Genomic DNA, 24399 nt, shown 5'->3' on the forward strand with positions numbered 1-24399 from the left:
AAGTATTCAGAGCCTTTGCCATGACACTCAAAATTGAGCTCAAGGTGCATCCTGTTTCCACTGATCATCCTTAAGACATTTCTACAACTTGATTGGAGTCCACCTGTGGTAAATTCAGTTAATTGGATAGGATTTGGAAAGGCACACACCTGTCTAAATAAGGTCCCACAGTTAACAGTGCATGTCAGAGCACAAACCAAGCCATGAAGTCCAAGGAATTGTCTGTAGACCTCAGACAGGATTGTATCAAGGCACAGATCTGGGGAAGGATACAGAAACATTTCTGTAGCATTGAAGGTCCCAATGAGCACAGTGGCCTCCATCATCCATAAATGGAAGAAGTTTGGAACCACCAGGACTCTTCCTAGAGCAGGCCGCCCGGCCAAACTGACCGATCAGAGGAGAAGGGACTTAGTCAGGGAGGTGACCAAGAACCTGGTGGTCACTCTGCCAGAGCTCCAGCATTTGTTTCTCTGTGGAGAGAGGAGAACCTTCCAGAAGAACAACCATCTATGCAGCACTCCACCAATCAGGCCTGTATAGTATAGTGGCCAGATGGAAGCCACTCCTCAGTAAAAGGCACATGACAACCTGCCTGGAGTTTGCCAAAAGGCACCTGAAGGACTCTCAGCCCGTGAGAAACAAAATTTTCTGGTCTGATGAAACAAAGATTGAACTCACTGGCCTGAATGGCAAGCATTATGTCTGGAGGAAACCAGGCACTGCTCATCACCTGGCCAATACCATCCCTACAGTAAAGCATGGTGATGGCAGCATCATGCTGTGGGGATGTTTTTCAGCTGCAGGAACTGGGAGACTAGTCAGGATCATGGGAAAGATGAATGCAGCAATGTCATCCTTGATGGAAACCTACTCCAGAGCGCTCTGGACCTCAGACTGTGGTAAAGGTTCAGCTTCCAACACAACGAACCTAAGCACGCAGCCAAGATAACAAAGGAGTGGCTACGGGACAACTCCGTGAATGTCCTTGAGTGGCCCAGCCAGAGCCAAAACTTGAACTCAATTGAACATCTTTGGAGAGATCTGAAAATGGCTGTACACTGACGCTCCCCATCCAACCTGATAGAGCTTGAGAGGTCCTGCAAAGAAGAATGGGAGAAACTGCCCAAAAATAGGTGTGCCAAGTAGGGTTGTCACATCATCCCTTTAATCTAGGACACACATTAATTACACAGGTTCTGTGGCTGATTAAGGTGGTAATTAAACTCACTTGGTGCCTTATCTGCATTAAATCAGCCTCAGAACCTGTGTAATTAATGTGTCCTGGATTAAAGGGATGACATGGGAACACTAGTGCCAAGCTTGTAGCTTCATACTCAAAAAGACTTGAGGCTGTAATTGGTGCTAAAGGTGCTTCAACAAAGTATTGAGCAAAGGCTGTGAATACTTATGTACATGGGATTTTTTTTTCATTTTTTATTTTTAATAAACTTGTAAAGATTTCCAACAAACTTCTTTCACATTATCATTATGGGGTACTGTTTGTAGAATTTTGAGGAAAATAATGCACTTAATCCATTTTGGAATAAGGCTGGAATAAGGCTGTAACATAACACTCCAAAGACATGTTGGTAGGTTAATTGGATCCAGTCTAAATTGGCCCTAGTATAGGTATGAATGTGAGTTAGGGACCTTAGATTGTAAGCTCCTTGAGGGTATAGGAACTGATGTGAATGTATAATATATATATATATATATATGTAAAGCGCTGCGTAAATTGACGGCGCTATATAAGTACCTGAAATAAATAAATAAAATAAAATAACAAAATGTGGAACAAGTGAAGCACTGTGAATACTTTCCGGATACACTGTAGCTGCTGCCTTTTAATTTTGGATAGGGAGGTGAAGTTGCACAGTTCTGCCATACTCCCCAACCAGGTACGTGACATTCCTGTATCCTAGTTCTGCTTTGCAGCTACCAGATTCACCTTAGTGTCTCCACCCTCATCCCGGGACCATGGCCAGCATTATCACCGCTGTCCAGTGATCAGGCCACATATCACAAATCTGAAGGTAGAAACAAGGTCAATACTAGAAAACATGAAAAAAAGCTTATATTAAAATACACTTACCATTCAAGATGCAGTTTAGGGCTCACGGCGACATATATTAACAGGGCACCAAAGATTAACAGGTATGTACCATAGTAAATAGCATTTTCTATCAAAGCGGTTTTAATCTTCCCTGTAATAGAAAATCCACCAGAGCGAGCGTAGGACTGCATGAAAGGCAGCAGAATCCTATTTAAAAGAAACAAACAAAAACAAAAAAACAAAACAAAAAAAACACACATTTCAAACATCGATCATTACATTAAAAATATTGATTTGCTGTTAGTGCAGATTAAAAGCAAAACTCTATTAGGTGTATGTGGTATTTTGTCTTTATTAACTTTAGGGTTGGTTCACACCACAAAAACGCACTCCAGAAATGTTCCGGATGCATTTTTACATGCGTGTTTTTGTTGCGTTTTTGTTGTGTTTCTGGATGCATTCCAGATTCTTTTTTTCTTCTGTTTTTTTTTTCACTGTACAGGGGTCCGATGCATTTCTGATGCATTTTACTGCGTTCCAGTACAGTGCAGGAAAAATGCAGCATGTTCTACTTTTTTTTCTGGAATTGGAAAGCCCTGGGACTGACTGCACTGGTGTGAACTATACCATTGGAAATCATAAACTACTTTTCCATGTGTTTTTGATGCAGAACATGGCCTGCAAGCGTTCCAATATTGATCCATTACTTCCAGTATTGATCCATTACTACAATGGGCAGCCTCACTGACCAGGAGAAGGGCCTAGTTGAATGGAAGCGGCTACTTTCATAAATAAATCTTTCAGGCTTTGGGACGTCCAGGACACTCCACACAGTATGCAAGCATATATGAAGGCAACTGTAGATAAAAACAGCTTTTATATATACTTTAAGAGTTGTATCTAAAAAAAAAAAATTCAAAAAATTGCAGACCTTTTCGTCCTGTGCAACTGCATGTCCATGAATTCTGTGCGAATGGGGGCAAAAGGTCGAATGTTTTTTACGAATATGGAAGAGAGTGATTTAGGAAAATACTGCATTATGGCCACTAGATAAAAGTGATGATGTCAAGAAATAAATACTTATTTGCTATGATTGTCAGTTACATCTACTGGCCATAATGCAGTGTTTTGCTGAACCACTCAATTTTGAATGAATCTATAAAGCCGCGTACACACGAGCGGACTTTTCGACCGGACTGGTCTGACGGACCGAGTCCGGCGGACAATCTGATAGTGTGTGGGCTTCATCGGACCTGCAGCGGACTTTTTCGGTCGAAAATCTGACGGACTTTAGATTTGGAACCTGCTTCAAATCTTTCTGACGGACTCGAGTCTGGTCGAAAAATCTGCACGTCTGTATGCTAGTCCAACGGACCAAAACCGAGGCTAGGGCAGCTATTGGCTACTGGCTATCAACTTCCTTATTTTAGTCCGGTCGTACGTCATCACGTACGAATCCGTCGGACTTTGGTGTGATCGTGTGTAGAAAGTCCGTCGTAACTCCGTTGAAAGTTCGTCGGAAAGACCGTCGGACCTTTGTTGTCAAAAAGTCTGACTGTGTGTACACGGCATAACATTCAAAATGTAGAGAAAAAAGCAAACCGTCTAATAAATAGATTCCGCCCCTCTGCAAACTCTTTTTTTTTTACAAATATATCCTTATTTGTTTCAATGGTTGTTGGCTTAGAGGACAGATTCAAATGCCAGGTTTGTAATCACAATGAAACCCAACTACAAAAAACAAAAATTTGGTTAGAGCTCAACCCATCCCACATTCTACTCAAATTATATAAATCTTTATACATTATATGAGTAGAATGTGGGATGGTTTGTTGAGCTCTAACAAGGTTTTTTTGCAGTTGGGTGTCTTATTGTGTTTTTACTGGGAGATCCTTCCCCCCTCTAGAGAGTGGGGCCTAGAGACAAGAGTGTGATGGGTGTATTCTTTGTAATCACAAAGGCAGAAAGATGATTGGGAGTGTTTCATGCTTTCTGAAGTGGGACATATTAGAGTATCTGCGCTAAGGAATAAAAAAGTGGGACCCCCCTGCATGCAAGTGAAAAGTCCCCAACATCATACTGAAAATGAAAAGCATTGTCAACAATGACCAGCAGGGGGCACCCTTCACAGTTTTGGTGACACTTACCAAGTGAGAAACTGTGATGTCCAGTAGACCACACGCCAGAAGATCGGCATGATTCCTTTTGGGATATAGCTCCATGGCTTGTAGCACTCTTGAAGTGGGCTGTCATAAAACACAAGAGAAATCATCAAGTAGGTATTTACTAGCTGTAGGTGACCACAGACTGCTGGTAAGAGATTCACCCTTCCCACCATGGAGGGAGGTAGCTCAACCTTTTCCATAAATCTGTAGACACTTAGAGCATTGTTTCTCAACTCCAGTCCTCAAGGCGCACCAACAGGTCATGTTTTCAGGATTTCCACTATTTTGCACAGGTGATTTGATCAGTTTCACTGCCTTAGTAATTACCACAGCCGTTTCATCTGAGGGAAATCCTGAAAACATGACCTGTTGGTGCGCCTTGAGGACTGGAGTTGAGAAACACTGACTTAGAGGACGTAAAATGTTGATTCTCGTATGTAGAAAGGAACAGGCATTGAACTTGCACAGAAATATCCCAAATTTATTGGCATATATCTGCTTAGCCAAAGAGGGTCCCAGAGCACAGAGTCTCCAGGTTCTCACCATCTAGTGAACCCCAGACATCAAATGGAACAAATTACAATCAATTCTTTTGCTGGCTGTGTCATTCGCAACAACCCAGATGGATAAGTAATTACCAGTGTTTGTAGGTAAGAAGGGTGCCTTACAAATCTGTGATCCATCCACAGTTCTTTTAGTTCTTGGTAACTGAAGGCAAGCCAACTAATGCACTGTCTCCTGGGGACTCTGGTAGTAAAAGCCGGACTCACTCCTCCTCCTGCATTTTACATAGTAGAACTGCTCTTTTAGACTTCTGTGCCCTATGAAGAGCAATGTGCATTCAGATTGCTTTTCAGGGGGCATTTAACAGACAGTAAGCAGGAGATTTAACCCCATAATGCCGCACTACCACACTACAATCACCTGCATTGCATGCAGTTGCGGTGCAGTATTGCCTGTCAAACTCTATACCCAGAATCAAAAATTCCACAGCAGTTAAGCAGAGCATTGGGCCTGTGGCATCTGTAAAGCTCTAACCAAGAGCAGAGTCGTGCATAACGTTTAACATGACATACTAATCATAAGAATATCAAAAACTATTGATATAATAAAAAATCCTTGTTCCAGGAAAAAAATATTAAAAAGAAAAAAAAAAAAAAAAAAGAATAAAAATATATAAAATATGTATAACTCCAATATTACACAGTCTTATGTGATAGAGAAAAACAAGTGCAGAGCTTGAGATAGTGAAAAGATGTCACACTCCTGAGTTCCCAATCACAGTTCATGTGACCATCACCAGAAAGAATAGAAAAACGCCCACGCTTCCGGAACCTCGTGTGTCGTGATGTCAGCACGTCGTCTGCCCGACTAGTTTCGTCGCAGATTGACGTCGTTCTGGGGCACCTGTGCCCCAGGACGACGTCAATCTGTGCCGAAACTAGTCGGGCGGACAACGTGCTGACGTCATCGCGACACATGAGGTCCCGGAAGCGTGGGCATTTCGATTCTAATACTGGCCGGTATATTACTCTTTTAAATGGAGATGTTCTCCTCTTTTTTTTTTTAAAACAAATGTATTACTCTATATAAAAAAGCGTTGGATCTTATGCTATGTGAAGCATCCTCCTTTTTTCTGAGTGGGATATCTGCGAATACCCGCAAGTGAGGACAAGAGAGAGTGACTACTGGATCCTGGTGTGCCGAGCGGAACTACAGCTTAAAGGCCATGGCAGGGTAATCAGCCACAGGCGTTTTGACCTCTTTATAGGTCGAATCTATCCGGTAAGCAGGCATTTCTCTCTGGTGATGGTCACATGCGGTGTGGATACCATATTGAATATTTGGAATATTTCCATGAACTGAGATTGGGAACTCAGGAGTGTGACATCTTTTCACTACCTCAAGCCCTGCACTTGTTTTTCTCTATCACATAAGACTGTGTAATTAATATTGGAGATATACATATTTTATATATTTTTCTTTTTTTTTTTCTTTTTAATGCTTTTTTCCTGGAACAAGGATTTTTTACTACATCAATAGTTTGTTGACATTCTTATGATTAGTATGTCATGTTAAACGGTATGCGCGACTCTGCTCTTGGTTATACTGATTTTTTGTGATATCGCACATAAGAGTTGCTGCTTTTTCTGAATTTTTCTGAATCATCATTTACAGTGTTCATAATAAGCTCGGTTTCTCTCCCCCTATACATCTGTACAGCCCTGACCAGCTGTATTGAGACAGTTTGGGTGGGTGGCCAGTAAAACCGTGGCTGGCTCAGCTGCTAGTTTTTGCTACCCCCCCCCCCCCCAAATTTTATCCATTTGTCAGAGCACTGAAATAAATAAATCAAACAGCAAAAGCAACCTGCAGCAGAAGGACAGAATCCGGCTTTTCACTTTTAAAGCCCAACCTTGGAACAAATCATAGCCCTGCACTGAATAGGAGGACACCGAGGGACGGTCCGCTTCCCAAGAACTAAATGAGCCATTAACTCTTGCAGTGCAGCCCCAAGACATGGTAGAGTTATAAAGTTAATTGGAATTGGGCTTTAAATGTTAAGTTCATGGACTGAGTAGACAAATGCTAATACATGACCAACCATTTAGAATCCGTTATCGATTTCCATTGAAAAACAAGAAAATGTCAAGGACAAGTTTCACAAGAGTGTTTCATTACACAGCCCAAAGAAAAAAAAGTCACAAAACTTGTGAAACCTGTCAGACAGCAGTACCATCTTCTGAACGTTCATTACTCTGGAAACATATGGAAGGGACATTAGATGATCTGGCCCTGTGATAAAAGATGAGATGGGAAGCTTTTAATGAGTCTCATTACAATAAGAGAGAGATCACAGCCTTTCCTTCTCCATTAATAGAGAGGAGGGATTCTGCAATCTAGATGGCTGGGAACAAGGTAACTAATAACAGTGAAGCCCAGACAGAGGACAGAAAGTTTTTAGATGAGAGGATTTGTTTAATCTTAAACGACTCAAAGAATCTGTTATATTTGTTTAATATTTAACAGAACAAAGTGGACCAAAAAAGAGAGGATGTTAGGTGTTAGGGTTTACACAAACTTTAACTTCAGTATAAAGTCAATTTACAACTGTTGACATGCCATAAGTAGAAATGAATGGAGGCGTACACCTGGGGTGTGTCGAGAAGGTTTAGGCATTGTTCACACATGCATACAATGTACACCCAATGCGAGGACCGCGTTAGCCCCCATAGGTGTCCTGTGCATCCCCCATGCAGACAGTCCCATCCATGTCCACTGAGAGACGGCTGATGCTCCTAAATTTGACAGCCTTGCAGCTGCTGCGTCCCAGATGACATGAATAGGACTGCCCACATGGGGACACACGGGACCACTGTAAATCATGGGTGTACGTGGTGGTATGTCCATAAATTAGGCCTAAGAGGAAAAGGCTGTGTGATGCCAGAAGGCTGCGCAATAAGAGAGATCAGAGCTGCTTTTTAGGCTACTTTCACACTGAAGCGTATTCCGGTGCTTTAGCGCTAAAAAAAGCGCCTGAAAACTGCCTCACCTGCAGCCCCAGTGTAGAAGCCCGAGTGCTCTCGCACTGGGGCAGTGCGCTTACAGGACGGGAAAAAAGTCCTGCAAGCTGCATATTTGGGGCGGTGTATTTAGCACTCCTAAACTGCCCCCGTCATTGAAATCAATGGCCATCATCTGGGACCTGTCATGTGTCCCAGATGATTGCCGAGAGGGGAGGGAGGTGATTTCCCTTCCGGTGCTGCAGTGCCTCGGGAGGAAGTGGGAGCTGGAACCCTCTAAAAAGAGGGTATCCACTCCCCCCCAAAAAAATGACATGCCAAATGTGGCATGTCAGGGGGTCACCTCCTTTAATGCGGAAGTTCCATTTTTGGGTGAAACTTCGCTTTAAAACAAAAATTCTCTAATCTAATTCTTCTAATGTATGGTCAGCTTTACTGGACAATGTATGAGGAATTCCAATTTTATTTCCCTCGGTGTCTGATACTCTCCTTTGTTTGGAAACAATAGGGAACAAACTCCCTCCCTTATCTTCTCCTGCTGTAGATATTCCCTTCTTATGATAATTTGATCTAACAAAACAGAGAAACTGTGACCATAGTGATTTCAATGATGCCGATTTTTGATAAGGTGGACACAGACTAGTTATTTACCTTCCCTGGTGCACGTCTCTTGGCCCAGCTTTAAATTAAAGCGGGAGTCCAGCGAACAATCTTTTATTTTTTTTTTTTTAGGTCATTGAGACACTTTGCTAATCCCAAAATAATACTCACAGTTTGGGTGTAATATTTCCGCCTCTGTCTGTTTTCGTACTGAAGAATAACTTTAAAAATGTGATGCTGGCTGTTTCCATCTTGCTTGTGGGCATGTGAAGCCCACAAGCATTGATTTCCTGGATGCGGTGAATGCTGTTCATTCACAGCTTGTTCACACGCATGATCATTGTTCCCACACTGAATCTTGGGAAGCCTGACACTAAGCTCCCAGGAGACAGTGCGGCGCAGAGGAAAGGCAATAAACACGCCTACTCCCATGGGAGGAGAGACAGGAAGTGCCACAATAAAGTACAATATAAAGGTAATTACAGCGATAAAAAAAAATTCGTGCGGCATTTGAACATCTATGCAATTAACTGAAGGGGGTAAGATTAAGTTAAAAATTTGAGTGGAACCCCGCTTTAAGAGATGTGGAGAAACCCTTAAGCCGACCATACATGAATCGAAATTTAGCTGGGTCAGCAGGGAGTGGATGAATTTTGATCCATTCATGGGCTAGCTGGTTGTACACAAAAGTGAAAAATCGATCATCTTGTGTACCACCAGCCTAATCTGGTTTCTCCCAAGGATCAATGCCCCTGGCTATAGCCGGCAACACTGGTAATTGTATTCTGATGGCGGGGAAGACTCCCTACCGTCAAAATACAATACCACAGCGGAAAGGATTCCCCCCCATCCACCTCAAATGTGTGTATAGGGAAATAGGCTCATTTATTTTTTTTCAATTCAACTCGCCGGTTGAACAAAACAAAAAAAATTAATCTTATTTTCCTTGCATGTGATTGGGTATTGTTAGCAAAGTGAAGCTTCGCCTCATTTACTAAGCTCTGGAGCAACTGCACTTGCAGAATGCACAGTCTATTTGCATTTAGTAAATTAAACCATCAAGTCATTGGAGCAATTGCCAGTCTATCTGCACTAAAAACTGAAAGATGGCCTAGAAAGAAAAATGTGACATGCTAGTTCCAAGGTGGTTAGACGCAGACATCATCAGTAACATGAGTTATGAGACTGTATGATGGTGGCGATTACACAAAGGTGATCAGTACCTCGTTGGATTGGAAATAACCAGCTCTGAACTTGTAGTGTTGGTCACGACTGATTTTGTAGTGGTTGTAAGTAGACTCACATTGATTGGGGTGGGAGTTACGGCATTCTTGGCGATGCATCGATTATATATTGTCTGCAAAAAATAAAGTACATTATTTACTAAAAGTTAAAATACCACATCATCTTCTTTCACGTGCCACCCTACTGGACCTGTACCAAACAGCTCATTCTCTTAAAATCTGTATAATAGCAAATGGTATATTGATACCCCAAACGATCTACTGTATTGCTACATTGTAACAGTCTTTATAATCGACTAGAGACTTCTGGCTATCACCTACCCTGTTTCCCCAAAAATAAGACCTAGCCTGATTGTCAGTGATGGCTGCAATATAAGCCCTACCCTATAAATAAGCCCTACCCTGTTTCCCCGAAAATAAGCCCTACCCTGAAAATGAGACCTACAAGGACTTTAACTAGGGCTTATTTGGGGGGTAGGGCTTATATTGCAGCCATCACCAACAATCACGCTAGGTCTTATTTCTGGGGAAACAGGGTACGTGAGTAATATGTATAATAATTGTGCTGAACAAAAGACATAGGGGTTGATTTACTAAAGGCAACTAGACTGTGCAGTTGCCCTTTGCAGGTGCAATTGCTCCGGAGCTTAGTAAATGAGGTGAAGCTTCACTTTGCAAAGAACACCCAATCACATGCAAAGGAAAATAAAAAAACAGCATTTTTGCTTGCACATGATTGAATGATGGAAGTCAGCAGAGCTTCTGCTCATTTACTAAGCTCTGGAGCAACTGCACTTTGAAAAGAGTATAGTCAATTTGCCTTTAGTAAATCAACCCCATAATGTTTGTGCATTGAAAATTGTACAATTATTTTTTTGGGGAAATAAAAACGTTGTAATTAAAAAAAAAAAAAAAAAAAAGTTAAAAATGCAAATAGAGTGTATTTTTAACATTTTTAATTATTAGTATATCACACACTTGTCAAATTATATCTAAATGTAATTTGACATCTGTATAAGCTTGTTGCTCTATATTTCCATACATGTATTTTATATACAGTACCTCACAAAAGTGAGTACACCCCTCACATTTTTGTAAATATTGTATTCTATCTTTTCATGTGACAATGTTTCATGTGATTGATAGCCAGCTATACAAGGACTGGCCGAATTTCAATGAATGTATGGGCTATCTGGTAATCGATCGACTTATGTACAACCAGACTGTCTGGTTTTTCAGTGCCCCGCCTAGAGCCGGCAACACTGGTCATTGTATTCTGATGGCAAGGAAGGCTCCTCAATGTCAGAATACAATGCCACGGCTGTTTTTTCCCAATGCATTCCTTTGTTTTTCGCATAGTGAACTCCATATAAAAAAAAAAAAAGAAGTTTTTTAGTTGGTTGTTATAAAATTTTGTAAATAAATAATTTTTTTCTCCTTCACTGATGAAGCTGCGCTGATGGGCACCGATATGCAGCAGTGATGGGCACCGCTAGGCGGCACCGAGAGGCAGCACTGACAAGCACTGTTGGGCCTGCACTGTTAATCAAGGCACTAAATCAGTGCCCTGATTATCTCTGCATTTCTCGCCTGTGAACAAATGCCACTGATCGGCTCTCCTTTCCTCACACACTGTCAGTGTGAGGAAAGGAATTTCCCGATAACCGACATTTCCTTGTTTACATGTGATCAGCTGTGACTGAACACAGCTGATCACATGGGTAAAGAGCCTCGTCATTGGCTCATTAGGGAGATCAGTGATGCGCAGTGTCCCAGGGATCGATCTCGCCCTGGAGCGAGGGTGGGACGTCATATGACGTTGTCCCAGAACAATAGAGCCGCTGCCCGCCTGTCATTTGTCAATACGGTGGGTGGGCAGGAGGTGGTTAACATCATGAATTTAAATGAACATGAATTTGTTTTCAGCCATTATCGGCACAGATATCCCCATTTTCAGCCGAAAATTTTCGGTACCCAATATATCGGTGCATTCCTATTTAAAAAGGAGTCATGCTAAAAGCACAAGAGATGGAACAAACAGAAGATCACATCCAGTTTATAGTCCTAATAAAGGAACAAACCTTCTCAAACATTGCAGTCTTTGCCAACATGTACGTTTTAAAACCCAAGTAATATAAAACTTCTGTTTATGGACGATGGCTCCCGTGTAAAATGCTTCTTCCTACAAGAAGGTATTGGTGGGATCCTGGATGGCAGCACATCCAGACCTTCATATCTACAAATTGCACATGCGTCTTGCCTTTTGTTTTTTATTGCACTTACCGTACTGACATCCAGCGGTATTATAAAGACGATTATAAAGCACAACCACCAGGCGAGCAGTGTAGCCACCAAGACGAGTCTGTGCTGCTTCTTGAAGTCTCCAAATCGGTGGAGGAGGAAGAGGGCGAGAAAAAACACAAATACAATCTCTATTCCGAGGGCAGCTACGCTCATCGTTACCAATCTTCTTTATCCTCTGGGGATACCCAAATACAATGCTGGATCAATGCTGTAAGACATCAAGGTTACAGAGGGACTGTTTATGACAACTAAAAATGCAAAAGGTAATTCCATAAATATAAGAATGCAACAGAAAAACAGACCTGAAGCGTAACAATTGTGCAACCACTGGCCACACTGGGGTTTAACAGAGGACATCTCTGGAAGGGGCATAAAAGGCCTTCCAACTATAAAAAGGTCTTCTAACATTTTTTTTTTAATAGAAAAAAAAAGGGAATAAACGTCCTCCACATCTAATATGACTTAAAGTAGAAGTCCTAACACTAAAATCCCTGCATCTACAGATAACCACCATCTATCACTAACCTATCTAGCCCTGTAAAGAAGAAATCGCTACACATACCGTACATACTCGAGTATAAGTCGAGATTTTCAGCCCTTTTTTTTAGGCTGAAAGTGCCCCCCTCGGCTTATACTCGAGTCACCGCCGTCTGCCTACATGATCAGCGTGTCATTATTTTATTTTATTTCAGTTACTTATATAGCGCCGTCAATTTACGCAGCGCTTTACATATACATTGTACATTCACATCAGTCCCTACCCTCAAGGAGCTTACAATCTAAGGTCCCTAACTCACATTCATACATACTAGGGACAATTTAGACAGGATCTAATTAACCTACCAGCATGTCTTTTGAGTGTGGGAGGAAATCGGAGTACCCGGAGGAAACCCACACAGGCACAGGGAGAACATGTAAACTCCAGGCAGGTAGTGTCGTGGTTGGGATTCAAAACAGTGACCCTTCTTACTGCTAGGTGAAAGTGCTATCCACTACACCACTGTGCCGCACGTCATGTGTCATGTAGACAGATGGCAGCCAGCGTGTCATAAAAACATACGGCGGCCATTCCAGTGTTCAAAAGCCACGCCTCCTCCTCGTCTGTGATATGCAGAACACTCAATTTTCCAGCAGTCAGTGTTCAGCCTATCACGGACATCCTCTCATCCTCGTCCTCCGTATGTTTTTATGACACGCTGATCGGCACAATGGTGGCTGCAGATCGGCACACGGAGGCATGCACAGGACGCACGGGACACAGGGAGGCACGCAGCTGCAGATGGGCATTGTTGACCCTCTTTTCCACTTACAGTAGCTGCTGCATTTCTCACACTCGGCTTATATTCGGGTCAATACGTTTTCCCAGTTTTTTGTGGTAAATCAGGGGCCTTGGCTTATATTCGGATCAACCTATACATATATAAAATGAATGGGATGTTACCTCACCCATAGACTTACTATGGGACTTCCGTTGTCGGATGTGTCCTCTGCACCCGCCTACACGGCGAAGCCGCAGCTGACAGCTCAGCGGGGGATCAGGTCGAATCGGCTTCAGAAAAGGTACGTATACAGATTTCTTCATTACAGGAACTTCTACTTTAAGCCTGTTTCACACGGCCTTCAGCTTGTATAGGAGCAGTGTGAACAACAAGCTTTTATGAAGGTTTCGGCAAGCTTTTGCAAATCTTTTGGGAAGTTTCTCAAAGCCTTTAAGCGTTCTTCAGCTAATGTTTGTTATACATAAATCCTCATAGGAGTGCCAATAATCACTTTAAAACAAGCTGCTAGCAGGCTTCAGCAGGCTTTCAACAAGCTGCAAGTAGTGCTGAAGCCTGCTAGCAGCTTGTTTAAAGTGGTAACAGCCTCTCCCATTAGGATCTGTGCTCTACATTTACAAACTGGAACTGAAGGTCACTTTAAAAGCTTCAACAAAAGCTTGCTGAAAGCTCTGCAAATGCTTTGTTAATGGCTTCTAACTTCAACTTCTTCAGTTTAGCTTTGTCAAAAAACAAAAAACAAAACTGGCAGCTGATTGTTTTCTATGCAGAACTGCACCAGATTTTGCACACTCCAGTTTTAGAAAAACTAAGATGGGAGAGACTTTGGAAAAGTCCTCCAGGACTTTTCCAAAGCCTCTCCCATCCTATGGAATGCCTTACCCCAATCTGTCCGCTTATCTCCTACTCTATTTGTTTTAGACGATCCCTGAAAACCCTTCTCTTCAGAGAAGCCTACCCTACCCACACCTAACAACTGTATTTTCATTTTCTCCATCAGCTCATCCCCCACAGTTATTACATTTTGTTCCACTTGACCCTCCCTTCTAGATTGTAAGCTCTAACGAGCAGGGCCCTCTGATCCCTCCTGTATCGATTTGTATTGTAAGTGCACTGTCTGCCCTCATGTTGTAAAGCGCTGCGCAAACTGTTGGCGCTATATAAATCCTGTATAATAATAATAATAATTACATGATGGGACACAGCCAAATGGAACCCTAAGTCCCTGTTCACACCTGTCCGATTTCTTACAAGACAAAAGGAATCCTATTATGGTCTACAGCAGGCATCATTAAATGGTGGACCGAGGGCCAAGTCCGGACCGCGTCAATGCTCCGTCCAGCCCCGCCGCAGTCGCGCCATTTAAGATCTGCTTATTTGTCTTCAGCCGCCGCTGCCTGCTGGCTCGGTTATTTTCCCAGAGCTGACATCAGAAGAGCAGCACAGCGATGGACGGAAGGCGGGGGCTGGCCCAGTTAATGGATTGGTTACTAGAACCTGCCCTGCATTCTAACAACCAATCAGTTAACTGGGGCAGGTCCCGTCCTGAGTCCATCCCTTTGCTGCACTTCCGATGTCAGCTCTGTGCCTCCTACTATGCTGTGCCCTGTGTAAGGTAGGACAGGGAAGAGGGCACTGTTATGAAGGACGGAGGGGGAAAGGATCAGAAACTGTAAGGAAGGAGGAAAGGTGATATAAAAGGGAGGCAGGGTAGGAATGTGAAGGGGGGTGCTATAAAGGGGGGCTTGGGTTTATGGTGTGAAGGGGGGTGCTATAAAGGGGGGGGGGTTGGGGTTTGTAGTGTGAAGGGGATTGCTATAAAGGGTGTGAGGACAGGAATGTGAAGAGGGGCTGGGGATTGTGGTGTGAAGGGGGGTGCTATAAAGGGGGTGAGGATTGCGGTGTGAAGGGGGGTGCTATAAAGGGGGTGAGGACAGTTATGTGAAGGGGGGGTGGTGATTGCGGTGTGAAGGGGGGTGCTATAAAGAGGGTGAGGACAGTTATGTGAAGGGGGGGTGGGGATTGCGGTGTGAAGGAGGGTGATATGAAGGGGGCTGGGTGATATAAAGGGAGACCGTAGACAAGAATGTGAAGAGGCGCTGAGGACTGTAATATGAAGGGGGGGATGTGCAGGGGGACTGAGGACACTGATGTAATAAAAAGGATTGTGACGCAAAGGATGTTAGGCTAGCTTCACATTATTGCGTACTGCGTGTAGGTGGCCCCTCTATTGCAGTAGGCTGCCTTATAAGCAGAAACGCAGAAAAATAAGTCCCTGGCCAGACCCTTTTTTTTTTTTTTTTTTTTTATATTGCACCGTACCAAGCTGCATGGTACTGGGGCACCATGCGGTGTGGCACTCGTAAAAATGCGCCACATTTACCATACAAACATGACTCGGACCTCGCCTGGAAGAGAATTTTACTGACTGGACCTTCATGAATTTTAATTCAATACCCCTGGTCTACAGGGTTCATTCACACATATTTAATGCTTTTCTATGCGACTTGGAAAAAGATGCAGGCACGACCATGCATTTTTTGGCCCCATAGGCTTTAATACCAGTGCTTGAAAAATGTAATAAAAAAATACGCATAAAAAAAAAAACAAATAACAAAAAAAAACACACCCACAAGAAAGTGAAAGTGTGAACAAAGCGGAATAATAATGTAAAACAGTCCAAAACTGCAAGTACAAATGCAGGCCACCAATTGCTATTAACGGTGCACAAACTGTATTATTTCAAAGAAACCATGAAGGTTTGATTCACCATTACAGAAAAAATGTAAAAGGGAACAAACACCGTACACCCTCCCAGCCCTCCCGGTTCCCACTGTACTTACTTTCAGCCATTCTGGATCCTGAGCCCACCCATTGGTCCAGGGATTTAAAATCCCCGCTCCCCACCCTGCTTGGGCTCTTGCATCAAATCGTAGGTCGGGTGCATTCGCAGGTGTGAATGCTACCAAAATGTAAGCGAACTAAGGCAGGCTATAGATTTTGCAATTTTCTTTCCTGCAACCCCACCTGTTGATTAAGAGCTATTGTGTTCCCCCGAGGGGCGGGGGGAGGGGAGGGGTTGGCTTGTGGAGAGCCTCCCCTGCCAAGATAACACAGTGATTATTGATGGCCGCTGGCACTACTTGCATGCAAACAGCCGCATGCTGATTATACCCAAGTCGATCGATGGATTGCCGAACACTGTTGCAGAAGTACGGCTATGTAGATCACTTTATCATTTTTCAGTACATAGAGTCAGCACTGTCAGCTTACATCACAGAGCCGATTCAGGCTCTCTTCTCTCCCCTCCAGCGCTCACTGGAGCACTGGACTGCGGAGGGGGTAGGAGGGGCTGGCTCAGGCTCTTAGCAGATCACTGAGAGGCTGCGCCAGGCACCGGTCTGGGCATCTGGGTGGATCCCGATCATATGGTCGGGATCTTTCCTGAGCCTGGATCGGAGTGACATCAGCCAACAGTGGACTTTAGCCCGTTGTCTGCTGAAAATGAGTCACATGAATGCAGAACGAACTGAACTCTTGTGATCCATAGGAGAAGTACAGCCAAAAAAGCTTTGGCCAAACTTCTTTAATTTTAAGAAAAGTGAAAATGTGTGGAAGTGCTGAGTCTATGAAAAATGATAAAGTGATCTACATAGCCGTACCTCTGCAACAGTGTTCAGCAATCAATAGCATTCTGTACACACAAAGATTACAGTTAAAAAAAAAACTCAGATCTGGCAGATATTGAACAGGGAAGAGAAAGAAGAAAATCAGAGAAACTAGTCATAACTTCTTGGTTTCAGTTGTGAAATATTAAAAACAAAATAGCTGAAGAAGCTAACCATTGCTACAAGGGGAAGGGGAGAAGAGCAAATCTTAGGGTAAACACTTTTATGGGAAAAAAAATAGCAAAAATAAAAAAAAGAAGAAGAATATACAATCGCTACACAATCCACATTGTAACTCAATGGTATTAAAAAATACCTTTCCTTTTTAACCTGCAGCCACTGTAACTTTCTGAAAAATTCTATGCAATATGGCAACCTGGAGGCATCCTGTACCCAGTTGATATACAGAACTTCCCCAGAAACATAATTTCCTGCTTGTGTGATTGGCTCACTGATTTTCCCAGAAATCTACAATAAGCAGTCAGATTTTAGGAATCCCCTGCAATAAAAATATCATTTTGGTGAGATACTCCCAAAGAGTTAACCACTTCTAAGGGGATGCAGACCCTGTCACTTTCCCCAGAACACTGCAACATCAGCTAATTAAGGCTAGGTTCACAGTTATGAAGTGCGGGAACAGCTGTAATCCGTGTGCATTTTCCACACAGCATGCAAATCTTACTGCGGTTGCGATCTGCTTAGGGTGTCAATACAAAGTTAACAACGCTCCAAATGCAGGTCACAAATGCAGTGCGTTTGCCTGCACCAAATTGCACAGTACAAAATCACCATGCGATCCGGTTGCGGTGCAAAAAAGTGCATGCACTTCTCTGGTGTGATGCGGTGTGATTGGAGCCCATTCAAAATTAACGGGCTCCAATTGTAATGCAATGAATTGCATGTGAATTGAATAGGAATGTGATGCAATTCCTGCGTGGGTCACATGCGGTTCATAGTGCGAACCGAGCCTAAAAATGAAAAAGTCACTCCCACTCGGATTCACATTGCACATCGGCATAATCAAACCTGGTCTTCAGAGCAGAAACAGGTAGAAAATCTGCAACAAAGTTTGTTAAAGAGCAACTCCATGGAGAAGAAAGAAGAAGAAGAAGAATTCCCCTCTGGGTGATCTATGTACATTACAAGAATTTTAACAAACATTGTTGCAGATTCCTACCTTTTTTTATTCTGAAGAAATCCCCATTTGTTCCTTTGTACCCCTGTGCTGAGTGAGTCTATAATAAGAGTGGTATCATAATTATCAATCAGCTGCTGCAACTACAGGGATCTAATGAGGAAATCTGCTGGAAATCTGCATCCCTTTAGACGTAATTTCCTATTGGGAGTATCTCACCAAAAAATAACATTTTTGTTGCAGGGGATGCCAAAAATCGTATAATCCTATTTTTTTTTCCATGAAAGTGGAATTACCCTTTAAATTCCCTTCAATGTACATAGATCACCTTCCCTGTGAAGTACGCTGTGTCCATTTGTTTGTGCTTAGCCCTGTGTAAGTGTGAAGAATAATATAAAAGCTTGTGGAATAGTAAAATACAAGCACTAAATAGATATTTTTACATGTATTATAGAGTTCTGGGAAGCAATCCTTTTACAATGGTGTTCTTTTCAATAAATGATGAATCAAAAGTGTAAACTCGCTGCATTCCATATAAAAGTAGGGAGATAAGCCGGAATAATTGGATTGAATGAATTGCTGTGTCTAACATCACTGCATGGATGAATACACGTCTTCCAATTATAGTTTGTTAATAACATACCAGTAGATGTCACAAGACAGAATGGTTGGCAATAATTACGCAAGATAAATATAAACTAAAAAGGGTCATAAAGATACTCGGCGTTTCTATCAGAGGCTCAGGAAGGCGGAACCTCCTCCCCATCAATGGAAAAAAATACTTTTTTTCAATGAGCTCACAGGCAACAAAAATAAAATCCAAGTAAAAGTAGTACAGGTATAATATACTATGGCTGCTTACTAAAATCAAATGTAAATCTGTACTGTATAGATGACAGAATAGCGGAATGCCGGTTTAGGACCAGCCAGCCTGCTGTGTTCTAAGCCTTACAATTCTCCAGTCTGTTCCTGTGCCGCCCCCCCCCGCCACGCAGCAAAGCCTTGTCTGGCAAGACAGGAGACCTGATTTTATTCTGCTGCAGGTCAAGTAATGGTCTTGTCCCTCCCCCAGCCTGTGATTGGACGGTGAAAGGAGAAGCAGCACACTGATGAGCTCATCTCTCTACAATGAAAAATATAAATGTTATGACGATTAGGCTGTCAGGCGTCATTGGTTGGATGCAGGTAGCCAGGCCACACATTGTCCTACATTTCCATAGTGTCAGTGGACCGCCACCAACACGTCAACAACCAAGGATACCATGCAGCCAGGTGTCATTGATTGCTAGGATACAGACTGGTATCCTAGCAAACAATAACACTGTGCAGCCAACAACCAATGACGCTGCAAAATCCTAGCAACCAAATACACTGCGCATCCTAGCAACCAATGACGCTGTGCATTCTGCATCCTAGCAACCAATGACGCTGTGCATTCTGCATCCTAGCAACCAATGACACTGTGCATTCTGCATCCTAGCAACCAATGACGCTGTGCATTCTGCATCCTAGCAACCAATGACGCTGTGCATTCTGCATCCTAGCAACCAAATACACTGCGCATCCTAGCAACCAATGACGCTGCGCATCCAGCATCCTAGCAACCAATGACGCTGCGCATCCCGCATCCTAGCAACCAATGACGCTGCGCATCCTAGCAACCAATGACGCTGCGCATCCCGCATCCTAGCAACCAATGACGCTGCGCATCCCGCATCCTAGCAACCAATGACGCTGCGCATCCTAGCAACCAATGACGCTGCGCATCCTAGCAACCAATGACGCTGCGCATCCTAGCAACCAATGACGCTGCTCATCCCGCATCCTAGCAACCAATGACGCTGCTCATCCCGCATCCTAGCAACCAATGATATTGTACAACCTGAGTGCCTACAACCGATGAAACATTGCAGCCTGCTAGCCTGCATCCCAGCCACCAACGATGCTGTGCATCCCGCATCCTAGCCACCAACGATGCTGCGCATCCCAGCCACCAACGACGCTGCGCATTCTGCATCCTAGCAACCAACGACGCTGCGCATTCTGCATCCTAGCAACCAACGACGCTGCGCATTCTGCATCCTAGCAACCAACGACGCTGCGCATTCTGCATCCTAGCAACCAACGACGCTGCGCATTCTGCATCCTAGCAACCAACGACGCTGCGCATTCTGCATCCTAGCAACCAACGACGCTGCGCATTCTGCATCCTAGCAACCAACGACGCTGCGCATTCTGCATCCTAGCAACCAATGACGCTGCGCATTCTGCATCCTAGCAACCAATGACAGTGTGCTGCCTGCATCCTAGCAACCAATGATATTGTACAGCCTAGGGTGCCTACAACCAATGAAACATTGCAGCCTGCTCTCCTGCATCCTAGCAACCAATGATACATTTTGGGTACCCTTGCTGTATAGGGATAGCCCCAACCATAAGCCAGCTACAGGGGGGGGGGGGGGGGGGGGAGAGCCAACACATATCAGGAGCTGACCCCTTCCGCTGTTAAAAAGGGGGGCAACAGGGGTAGGCGTATCACAGTTCACTCACCTTCCCCCAATCCGGAGATCAGCAGAGGAGATCTTTCATGAGATTTGGGTGTAGTGACCTGTAATAAGAATGGTAGAAGGGAGATGAGGAGTGATGTGTACCCTATGGAGGGTCCCCTCCCCCCAACATGTCCTGATCAATGGATGGAGGACTGTAGAAGGATCTGACATACAACCACCTCTGTCTGTCCTGTCAGCCTGAAGTATGGAGACTGACAGCCCTGTGTACAATGAGTCATCATCAGGAGACATGACAGAGGATGAAGAAGCCGCCCTCACCTGGCCGGGCCGCCTGTCCTCACTCCGCTCTCCGGACTGTCATCCCCGACTACCTCCTCACTCTCCGGCCCGCAGATCTCAGCTGACAAGACAAGAAATAAAAACCAAATCTCTTACATCACTTCCGAACTACTTCCGCCCAACATCATCCCCAGCCAGAGGATTCGGTTTGTGAGGTGTACACTGAGCCGCTGCTGTATTGACTCCAACACGGGAGCCATTTTGTCGGAGCCCGTCCCATAGAATGGAAGGTGCTTTGGACTCCGGAACAATGGCCGCTTACTGAAAGTTTTCATTGATATCAGTAGGGCTGGGCGATGATGATGATGATTTTTACTAATAAATAACAATAATAATAAAGCTTATTGGAAAGTCAGACATTAAAATGTATCTCTAAGCACATTTTTTTGTTTTGTTTTTGCATTGTGTGTGGAAAGATTAGACCCTCTGTCCAGTTTTTATTGCTGTCTGTATCCCTTATGCATATCTCCCAACTGTCCCTGATTGAGGGACTGTCCCTGATTTGGAGCTATGTCCCTCTGTCCCTCATTCCTCCTCATTTGTCCCTCATTTTGCTCTGATCTATATAGTTGTATATAAAATGCACTACTTATTTATCAAAAGTGTTTCCCAGTGCTAAATCTTTCATCCAGTTTCTAAATTGTTACATTTTGTAAATTTTAAAAGCAAATATAAGGAAATAATAATGTTAAACAAAAGTATTTGTGGGCATAACTAATCATTTTTCTTTCTATAATTCTCCTTTAAGGGGGCGTGGCCAGGGGTGTGCCCTATGCCAACAAACTTTTGCTAATAGATGTCCCTCGTTCCCATCTCAAAAAGTTGGAAGGTATGCGGATGTGAGGAAGAAAGTGAGGGGAGATCCTACATTTTCAGATTGCCCCCCCCCCAAAAAAAAAAGGTTAGAGAAAATGTTCCAATGGGGACATCTGTTCTAGAGGGGGAATTCTCCTCCACTTGGGACATTTTATCTAACTTCCTGTTGCATCTCGGAGACAGGAAATGAAGGAAAATGCCATCAATGGTAAACAGATGGTGTTTCATCAGATTAGGCCACCTGTCAGATTGTGCAACAGAAGTGACGTTCTGTCACGGCCACCTTGGTACACCTGCACTTGGCAGCAGTAAGGATACAGTAAGAAGTCAGCAGGCAGACATCTTGTTACACCCAACGGAGTCTTGCATTTTACACTTATTTTTACCAGTAAACTGAGCTTATATAGAGCAATACAGCATTTAGCAATCCATCTGACTGTTTTGATATTGAATTGTTAAAGCAGCGATGTTCTGTCAGATTAGCATACCTGTGAGCAGGTTTGCCGCTGCTTTTACAATTCAGCATCAAAACAGTCAGATGGATTTCTAAATATTGAATTTCTCTATATAAGCTCAGTTTACTGGTTAAAATGACTGCAAAATGCAAGACTCCGGTAGGTGTACAAATATGTTCCACTTGCTGCTGTTCTGACAAAATGTCAAATCCGGCAAAATATCGAACCATGTCACTTCCTGTGATGTGGAATCAGCAGTTGCAGGCAACCACATGCACTGCAGTGCTAAAAATAAGTGTGAAATGCAAGACTTGGGTGGGTGTAAAAAGATGTCCGCTGCCCCCTTCTGACTGCAGGCTTAGTATGGCCGAGTGCGGGGTGTAGCAACATAGCCGATGATTTTGACATGCAGTGTCCCGACGTCAGCGATGACGCTCTGCGCATGCTCAGATGACGTGTGCGCATGTGCAGTGCGTGTTGTTTTTCTGCAACAGCTGATTCCACCTAACAGGAAGTGACGTGGTTCGATATTATGCCGGGTTTGACATTTGACAGAACACCGCCTTCTCACTGTATCCTTACTGCGGAAAAGTGCGGGGTGTACCAAGATGGCTGTGACGTAACGTCACTTCCGTTACAATATCTGGCAGGTCGCCTAATCTGACGAAACACAATAAACGCAACAATAAACTGGTGTGGGTTTTGAAGTGGTATTAAACCCGAAAACAAAAATGTACCCTAAGGCTCGATTCACACCTATGCATGTTGCTTTTGAGCGTTTTTGGAGGTTTTTTTTTCATGCTTGGCACGTTTTTGAGCCGCGTTTTTGCCGCGTTTTTGCTGCGTTTTTGCCGCGATTTGCGTTTTGCGTTTTTTTTTCATTTTTTTTTACAGTCTTAAAAAAAATTACAAAAAATAAAAAATAAAAAAAAAAAAAACAAAAAAAAAAAAAAAAAAACGGCAAAAACGCACCAATAACGCACCAAAAACGCATCAAAAACGCTGCAAAAACGGTGCACTTGCGTTTTTGATGCTTGTCCATTGAAAACCATTACATGCAAAACGCTGCTTTTTGCATGAAAAAAAAGTCCCCGACCCTTTCCAAAAACGCAGAGATACAAAAAAGCATTGATGTGAACATGTTCCATAGGAACCCATGTTAAAAAATTCCCGTGCATTTCTGCAAAATGCATCAAAAAACGCGCTAGTGTGAATGGGGCCTAAGACAGGCAGTGTGTTACTGGCTGGATCGCCAGGTAAAAATAAAGGAAAGAAAGCTTATAAAAGAAAACAAATGCAGCCACCAGATCTAAAAACTGGTGTGCTGCAATTCTATACATTTTTGTTGTTGAGTTTATTACAGTTTACAGTTCTTCTTTTTTTTTTTTTTTTTAGAATAATTTTTTTTAATATATTTTTTGGGGGGCTTTGGTGAGATATCAGGGGTCTAAACAGACCCCTGACATCTCCTCTTTGAGACATTGAAAGGGACTGAAGACACATTCCCCAATCCCTTTCTCAGCACTAAAGATGAATGAACAGGAGACAGAGCCTCCTGTTCATTCATAAACTAAGCAGAGTAAACACAGTTTACTCTGATCAGTTATCACAGGACTCAGGAGCGAAGTCCAGACAGGAGAGGAGCCGGCTGCGGGGGACGAGGGAGGCGGAGGAGGACAGGGGAGACAGGGGGGGGGGAGGACACGGAGGGGGCCGGGGGAGGAGCACACAGAAGGGGATGATCGGTGCTGCAGAAAACAGCTGTGAACACCGATCTCCCTCTATAGCTTTTTAGCTGACAGCCGTGGGAGGGAGAGAAGGAGAATCGGCTGGCAGCTAAAAATCTATACAAAGGAGATCGGTGTTCACGGCTGTTTTCTGCAGCACCGATCATTCCCGGGAGATCGGGAGGCACTTGCGGGTGTGCGGGAGCTGCTGCAGAAATGCGGGAGAAATGAGATATATGCTCTTCAAAAGCGCTCAGTGTTTTACTGGCAGTTTAGAAGCGCCTCAGTTTGAAAGGGGCCTAAGACTTCATTTACATGGCCATATAAAAAAAAAAAAAAAAAAAAAAAAAAAACATATACAAGTGTTTTTTAATTATGGATCTGAACACAGCTGCATTGTTTTCAATGGTGACTGACACAGGAGCGTAAACATGCACTGCATTCAGATCTGTAACAGAATCCAAAAATCTGCATCTTAGAACATGTGCTTTATGCACTTACACATATAGAGCCATGTATACACATTTGTAAGCATGTAAATTAAAGTGGAACTTTACCCATAACAACTTGATAAAAAAT

The 24399-nt window shown here is 43.4% G+C and overlaps 1 protein-coding gene across 2 annotated transcripts in view; it reads right to left on the reverse strand.

Annotated features, from left to right (window-relative positions):
* LMBRD2 (LMBR1 domain containing 2) overlaps positions 1–20992 on the reverse strand; it is a 65453-nt gene extending 44461 nt beyond the window's left edge. Inside the window, exons 1-6 of one of the 2 annotated variants that reach the window (XM_073621185.1) lie at positions 20802–20992; positions 20524–20581; positions 11873–12101; positions 9569–9702; positions 4204–4302; positions 2096–2263 (exon numbers count right to left, since the gene is read on the reverse strand). In XM_073621185.1, the coding sequence (XP_073477286.1) occupies positions 2096–2263; positions 4204–4302; positions 9569–9702; positions 11873–12046 (575 nt within the window). In that variant the 5' untranslated portion in view covers positions 12047–12101; positions 20524–20581; positions 20802–20992. The remainder of the gene's footprint in view (positions 1–2095; positions 2264–4203; positions 4303–9568; positions 9703–11872; positions 12102–20523; positions 20582–20801) is intronic. The other variant, XM_073621194.1, reaches the window with a different exon arrangement.
* Between the last annotated feature and the right edge of the window lie 3407 nt (positions 20993–24399).

This window comes from Aquarana catesbeiana, linkage group LG01, assembly GCF_042186555.1.
Source record: "Aquarana catesbeiana isolate 2022-GZ linkage group LG01, ASM4218655v1, whole genome shotgun sequence".
Lineage (NCBI taxonomy): Eukaryota > Metazoa > Chordata > Amphibia > Anura > Ranidae > Aquarana > Aquarana catesbeiana.